The 8,189-nt window shown below is 30.4% G+C and overlaps 1 protein-coding gene across 1 annotated transcript in view; it reads right to left on the minus strand.

The window, feature by feature from the left end:
• LOC106683801 (angiopoietin-1 receptor) overlaps positions 1-8,189 on the minus strand; it is a 37,647-nt gene that overhangs the window by 23,697 nt on the left and 5,761 nt on the right. The window contains exons 7-12 of the mRNA XM_014425495.2: positions 6,659-6,766; positions 5,397-5,501; positions 3,147-3,325; positions 2,944-3,079; positions 1,676-1,735; positions 1,123-1,227 (exon numbers count right to left, since the gene is read on the minus strand). Coding sequence (XP_014280981.1) covers positions 1,123-1,227; positions 1,676-1,735; positions 2,944-3,079; positions 3,147-3,325; positions 5,397-5,501; positions 6,659-6,766 — 693 coding nt within the window. The remainder of the gene's footprint in view (positions 1-1,122; positions 1,228-1,675; positions 1,736-2,943; positions 3,080-3,146; positions 3,326-5,396; positions 5,502-6,658; positions 6,767-8,189) is intronic.

Consider the following 8,189-nt stretch of genomic DNA (forward strand, 5'->3'; position numbering starts at 1 on the left):
GCCATATATATATATATATATATATGGCAATACATTTTTATTTTTTATCCTTGTATTGCCCGAAGGCATTTTAAGGAGTTAAGAATGGTCTGCTACGGGCAAGGGTAGCACTTTGGTGCATAGCACTGTTTTGTTTATTATGGAGCAGGCAGGGACTGCTACTGGATATTTATTTATTCAGTTGGATTCAGCCTGTGTGGCCCGAACCCCTTCCCTTGGTGATCATGTCGATCAAGGGGACAATGCCTTGCTACCTCCCAGGTCTTGTTGGAGGGGCGATCTCATGGAAGAGTGGATTGACACAGACCTTCAGCCCATCAAAGAATTTGATGTGCTGCCGACTTATGAACTCTGGGACAAAGGGGAGTTGTAGTACTTCGTGGATGGCACTGTTCCTGGCTCTCTGCAGAGTGGTACCTTGGACAATCCGCCGAAGGATGTAGTTCTGGTAGCTCTGGAGTTTTTGTAAGGTTGTTTTGAAGAGGTGTCGCAGTAGAGGTGCACCATAGAGCAGCGTCAGGGGAATTATAGCCTTATAGATCTGTAGCTTCAGTTGGAGTGACAGCTGTGGTGATGTGAGCAGATGATACAGCCTATGTGATTTCTGCTTGGTGATCTTAAGTCTTTCCCTGACGTGGTTGAAGAAGGTTAGCTGCCTATCTAGTGTCACGCCAAGGTAAAGGATGGAGTTAGACACGCCCCTGATTTCATCTTCCACTGTAAATGTCTTTAGTAGGGTACTCTTCTTCCCTTTTTGAAATAACATTACGATGGGATCCGTATTTCCTGGGTTTTTCTTTCAAATGCCTATCTCCTTGAGGGCATCTATGATGATGCCAGATGCTGTTTGTCCTAGTTCTAGTGCCCAACAAGGCCTAGCACTGGTGGCCATCTATACACTTAAAATTTCAATTTCAATTTATAATTTATATCATATTTATGTATGTATTTGTATTTATATTAATGTAAATAATTTGTATTTGTACATTTTGTAAACAAGTAATTGGGTTAATCCTGTATGAATAAATACTTAATATACCAACCAATACTGAAAGTTTAATACTTGTGAAGACTAAGATCAATTTAGCTTATAGTAAAAGCTATTAATAACAATGAACTTACCAAGCTCACAATGAATTCCATGAAAGCCTATTGGGCATATACACTCGTCCCCATAGAGTAGTCCACCATTTTTACACCATCCAGTTGATCTTTGAAATTCCTTCTCTACAAACAGAATATATATTCCCTTTAAAGGCTAAAAAATAGATATATTATAAAGATGTAAAAATATAAATAACTAAACAGAATGGAAAAAAAAAGTAAACATCCGAGGGGTATACCAAAACGTAGATGGAAGGATTGAGTTAAAACTAAAACTGATTTAGTAGAATCGGGTTTGGAGGAGCCTTCCTGAAAGAATGTTTGTAGAGAGCGATTGGTGGTATTGGCATCGAGACTTATCGAACTTTATTATTATAAATAAATATTCAATTTTAAATAAATCAAATGATTAATATTATACTTTAGCATATAGTAGTATATGATATAATGCAAACCTATGAGAAAATAATTCATTATGGTTTTATCATGCTTATATGGAAAGTTAAGTTAAATTGGAGCTTAGGCTCCTTTAATTAATTTGTATCTTATCAATATGTTTAATGAAAGTTACCGATAGATCCAAATAGTAAAACGTTTTTTCCTGCTGAAATGAAATGACGATCTTCCATAGCTGAAAAGAGAAAAATATGTATAAGTATAAAGTATGTATAGTTGACCATATAAATTAAAAATATGAAGAAGATGGTCAAGGTTGCAGTCAAAAAAAGAAGAACAAATAGTTTTTAACTATTTAATGTCTGACATTTTCCCCACTTTGCAGGGCTAAACAGGGTTAAACAGCAACCTATTGCATTGAACAGCCCTGATAAAGCCCTGCAAAATGGGGCAAAACGTCGGACATTAAACAGTTAAAAATTATTTGTTCTTCTTTTTTGACCACAACCCTGACCATCTTTTTCATATTTTGAAAAATATGTATCTTCCATCATTTTATTATTTATTATATATTCCATTATTAGATTCTAATACATTGATAGAATATTATGAAAATTGATTAATTACTAAATCAAGTAGTTATTTACATTTATAACTGGTTATTAGTCTATAAAATTTGTTAGTAATTTTTTATTCATTTAACTGAAAAATCTATTTGATGTAAACTTGGAGGAATTTTACTGAAAATCTTATGATTGGAATTATCGTTGAGATAATTTCTTCCTGGAGGCAACCTGACTATTCAATCCAGTGAGAATTGTGTTTATCTGATTGTTTTAACAGGATTTCAGCATCAAGTCCTTATTAATAAAAAACTAAAGATAATCATTAATGTCAGTTGGAAAGATAAAAATTGTATTTATAAAAGAAAAATATTTATTTTATGTTTAAAAATCAAGAAGAAACAATAGTGGAGGGGATAACACCTGACAAAAAGTTCTCTTCCTAAAAATATGTCTAATATAAACAAAATATTGATAGCAGATGCTTAATAAGTATAGATTCTGCGTTTTCTTACTGAGGATATTTCAAATCAGTTGATAACCCTTTGCAGTAAGTGTAGGATACAATGATAAGAGCTATCTAAAAGTTAATAATCTTCTAAGGATCTGCACAATATTCTCAGGTCAGCTAATGCATTATTCCCAACGAGGGCAGCACAGTGCCCAAATATTGCCAAGTTTTGAACATGAAAATGTAAGTCTGAACTTTTATAAAATATGAACTATCTGATTATCCGAACATTTTCAAGAGAAACAAGTAAAATTAAAGAACTTAACAAGAGAAAATAATTATGGGCCAACAGTAGTTACATTTAATTAATTTATATTATCTATCAACTAAAATAATATCAATTAGGAGTCTGTACAATATTTAACTCACTATATGGGTTACATCCAAAAATTTTATTAATATATACAATGACATCTGCTTCTACTTCCAAAACTATCTGTGTAGTAACCCCTTTTAAATAAGATGGAAGAGGTAAACTGAGCCTCACAGTTTCCCACATTTCGCTCTGCAAATTCAGTTAACACTTGAACAACCAACAAAGGAAAGGAAAAAAAGATATAAAAAGAAATTACCTGTAATGAATATTTCGTTAACAATGTCAGTTTATTGTTCATCAATGCAAAAATGTTAAATGTTCCTTTACCTTGTATGTTACTAAGCAAGTATTCAATATACATACAAATTGCGTCCAGTTCAAGCATTATAGGTTTTGTTTTGAAAGTTCCTTTTTTATTTATCTTCCAATGGTAACCTTAAATGTTTCAAAGCAAATATATTAAAATTAAATAACAATAAAATATTTGATTTGATAGAATTACAATAGAAGATGAAACATTTATATTATTGTTAAGTGGACATAATGAAAATTTCTAATAATGATACTAATCCAATTTTAACCAGGCCTATGGATAATCAATCAAGTAAACACTAAAGAAAATTGAAAAGAGATTGAGAAAATTCAGGTTAACAGGCTATTCATCTTTATAATAGGTCGTTTTAAAAGTCTTGATGCATTAATTGTTGTAGAAAGTTAGTATTATTATTTGATTTGTAAATATTATTGTAAATAAAACAGTGGATGGTGACACTATGACACTGCTTCGAACATTTCTGAAGCTCGGTCGGGCGTGGCGTCTATTAACAGAAACATACTCTTTGTCTTTTTTTATAAAACCTTCCCCAAAATCCGCAACATTAATTCATAACTGTCTCCATTTTAATCATTATTCTCTGATGTAAATAATACATAAAAAAATATTTACCTTTACTAATCCTTAATTCCTCTATGTATACAACCTGTATCAGTTTTTCATTCCACTCTACCTTCCTTGAAAACCTCTTTTACCATGCCTTCAAAATATCCACTAATAATAAGTATTGATCAATGTACAGGGATGAGGTTAAAATCCCTCCTGAGAAGAGATCATACCACCAAAAATAATTAAAAGGGAATTCTTCCTTACCCACCCCGCCTAAATAACCTATTGAGGAGATAAGTATCTTCATCTACATATAAGATTCTGCGTTACATACACAAATAATGGTTTAAGATCCAGTACTGTGAGTATTGATATGATTATGTATAAACAGTTAGGGCTAAAATTATTGGATCTGGGCAAGTATCAAGTTCTGTTTTCTTGGTATCTAGAACAGCTTTATAAAAAATGATAGCAATCCTCCAATTCCGTTTCATAACAAGCTGGACAAAGCTTCAGTAGGTCCAAAGTATATCTCTCTCAGTTGGGCAATAATTATCAGGTAAGCTATGGGACACCTGATCTTTGGGAAGCGTCCCCATTAATGAATACCCTATCATACCATGTATTGATGGAAGAGATTTTATGTAGAAGATGATTTATGGACAGGGATTTTAGAAAGGCTACATAAAAGGATTTAAAACAAGAGCTGTAGAGGACAAAAAGGAGAATTTTCTAATTCCTTCTTGGGAAAATAGATTTGGAAGAAGGTAGATATCATCTAAGTATTTCAAGAAGAAAATGGTGTTTTTAGAGAATAATTCTCTCTAGGTTATTTCCTGATATAACTACTTTTTTTTTATGACAGAGGAATATTTATACTCGACTTTATACCCTGTCTTGCATCTTAGCCTCAAATCCAGCTAAACATAAATAAAAATCAACACAATCTTAAAATATCACCAAAATGTTTTGATGTGTTTATTACAAACTGTTCCATTTTTTTTTTAAATTACTGGAAATCCATATTTCCAACATAAATTCACTTTCCTTAATTCTAGTACCTTGTTTTAGAAAATTTGTATTATTATTTAATTTTGTAAATTAAAATATTTATTTGTAACCTAAATAATTTATAAATATAATTATGAATAAAGCAACACTATTGTTGGCAGCACTGCTTCAGACCATTGGAATGCTAGCTGTACCTAGCTCCAGTCTGCTTATGTCATCTAAGAATAACATCTCCTCTTTGTTATATAATCTCCCTAATCCACAACACATCTGTTGCTTTGCACTTATGGACACTACAAGTGAACAAAAGAAAGCCAAGCTGTCCCATAGTATGAAGCAGTGTTGCCAATAACAGTAATGTTTTATTCATAATAATATTTACAAATTATTTAACTTACTAATAAACATTATTAATTATAAATCAAATAATAATACTAATAGTCTACAACAATATCTTCCCCCTAAAATCTCACATTTGTGTAATACAACCTAATCACGGAGTAAATGATACTTTTATTCCTCCACAAAAAAGTACAAGGTTAAATGAGATATAGTTTTAGAAAAAAAAAAATTATGATTTAAATAAATCAGATTAAATTCATGACATCTTACCCTTTAAATCACTTAATTCATAAACTAAAGAAATGTCAGAACTCTTTTTCCATCCACAGTTTATGTCCACAGCAGAATGGCATGATGGTATTTCTTCAATGGGTACTAAAACAGTTTAATAAGTGTTAACTAAAATAATATTTAACAGAATCTACTGAACTTTCATTTTTCTTCAATTTATTGATAAACTATCCTATTTTCAATCTATTTATATTGGATCTCATTGGCCTTAGAAATTGTCCTTGCCTTCATCAAACATTGAAACCTCTCTCTAAAGGACACTTCTTAAAATGGCCAATTGTTAAATGTTCTGGCCTGGAAGTTTAAGACTTTATAACCCTATGCAATGATTTTTTTTTTCAATATTCTTTGCACAGAGATAAATTTACCATTCTGAACTGATTCTAACATTTATAAAATTAAGAAGACAATATTTAACCATTTTAAATTTTAACAAAAGTAAATACAAACATTTAAATATGTACATATCTTGAAGTTATTATTTTTTTTTATTAATAAAATAATAGTGGTATTTCAGTTGTATTAAATAACTTGTTGAAAGACAACAACTGTTTATTTATTTAAAATCTAAAGCAACAACACATCTGTGTTGTTGTCGAAGATGTCTATCTTCGATCAAGTATTTTCAGTCTAATAAGGAATTTATTCTGATGAGTGGAATGGAAATGTACTTTTGAAAAGGATTATGTAATATTCTTTTTTTTCTATTTTATCCTTGCCTCTTGGCAGTTTTTATAGAAATCCTCTTGTTTATTTTTTTTTAATATGTCTATAAATTGTAAATTGTCTATAAAAAATGTATATAAATTGAGCACAAAATTGTATTAAAAACTTTATCCATATAAATTAATGAACTTGTTTTGATACATCAATGTACAAGGCTTGGTTTGTGTAGTATGATTAGTGACAAAACCCTTTGTTGTTCCATGTGCTGTCCATTTTTCATGTAATGTAGGGACACAGACAGCACACTGTTTTCTAGTAAAAGGTTTAATTGCTTATAAAATTCAACTAAGAAAAAATAATCCCCATTTTTTTTACACTATTTAGACCATATTATTTTTGGTAAATGATTTACTGTAATATGCACATTGTCAATAAATAAATGATTTTCCTTAGAGATCTTTAGTTTTTAATATATTCAACTTTTAAATAGCACATACCCTTCCTGAACACTCTTTTAACAAATACAATTAAAGAAAATTTTCAGAATAAAATTACATATAAAAAATATAACTTACTTATAATGAAATCATCAAAACATGGTGTAACTCCTAAATTTTCTCTATTAACCAATGTTAATGTAAAGGGTACATTCAAAAGTAGATTACCTTGGGCTGGAATTTTACCTGTAAAACATGATATTGTATTTCCTCTTCATAACATAATATAATATAACATTAATTTTTTCTTTGACAGTGTTAACAGTTGCTAAAAAGCTTGATATTATTGTGAAGTGATAAGCTATTTTTGGAAATGAATCATTTAAAATAATAAATAGAACCTCTATAACATGATTATAGCATAATAATACAAACATTAAATGAGAATAAAAAAAGCAATAGCTCCAATCAATATTTTTGTTGAATAAACCTTCCAGCTGGACTCCTACCCATAATATGTCAGAGAAGTTACATAATCCATGGCACAGAGGACTGTTAACCTACTTCGGTGCCCTTAAAAATCACAGTGAGTCTATAAGTTACCATGCACTCGTGGAATCAGCTAGGTTGGTCAAACTGGGAGAAAAATGTCCACCTGAAGAATGTAAATAACATCAAGACATAGTTCCCCACCATAACAGAGGAAAAAGCCTGGATTACATTGATTTATTAAACTTATCAAATGTTTTCAAGAAGAAAAGAGAGATTTATGTAGAATAATAAATGGAATTCAGCTATACAGTTATAGTCTGGATAAAAGTGTTGTAGAAAACTGGTTTTATTATTTGATTTTTAATTAAAATTGTTTATTTGTAGCCTAAAAAATCTTTAAATATAATTATGAATGAAACACCACTGTTGATGGCTACACTGCTTCAAACCATGGGACAGCTAGGTTGTTTTCTTTATTTGGGTCAGTTTACTTGAAGCGTCCATAAGTGCAACATTCACTATTTGTTATTTTGTCATAAAACCCTACCTAATCCAAAATAAAAAGGGAAAAGGTGAATCTGAACACCTTAATTGAGAAGAAGCTGCAGAATTCTTTCCAGTAGGAAGAGAAATTTCATAACAAAGGGGAGGTGAAAAGATTGGTGCTTCATTGCAAAATATCTATCTCTCTGAGAAGTCCCATGGAAAACGTGGATGAAATATAAGGAAGAAGATTGTGGTATAAAGTTCATAAGGAAATTAAAAATTGTGTACCATAGTCTAAAACCTTTAATTAAACAGGTGACCAGAAAAAATATTTAATGTGATTTTTTGATGTAAGAGGTGAATTAAGGATAAACAATAGACAAAAATGAAAGATAGAATAAAATTCAAAGTATAAAATAAATTTAATGAATGATAATGAGTGCTAAGAGGTTGATAGTTGCAGTGCATATGAATGTCGAGTCTATTTTGGTTCATAAGAAATAGAAATTAGGATATGGTGTATGGGATAAGGAGGTAGAAGAAGGATAATTGAATCTGATTTAGAATATTATAGAAATCTTAATTTATTAACTTCCTGAAAATGGAACAAAGATAATAAAACCCCAGAAGAAAAAAGCTATAATAACTGATACAAAAAAAAGTAGCAAATAAAAAAATTTGAATAAAACTA

Source organism: Halyomorpha halys, unplaced genomic scaffold, assembly GCF_000696795.3.
Source record: "Halyomorpha halys isolate HHAL.00 unplaced genomic scaffold, Hhal_1.1 Scaffold518.1, whole genome shotgun sequence".
NCBI classification, from domain to species: domain Eukaryota; kingdom Metazoa; phylum Arthropoda; class Insecta; order Hemiptera; family Pentatomidae; genus Halyomorpha; species Halyomorpha halys.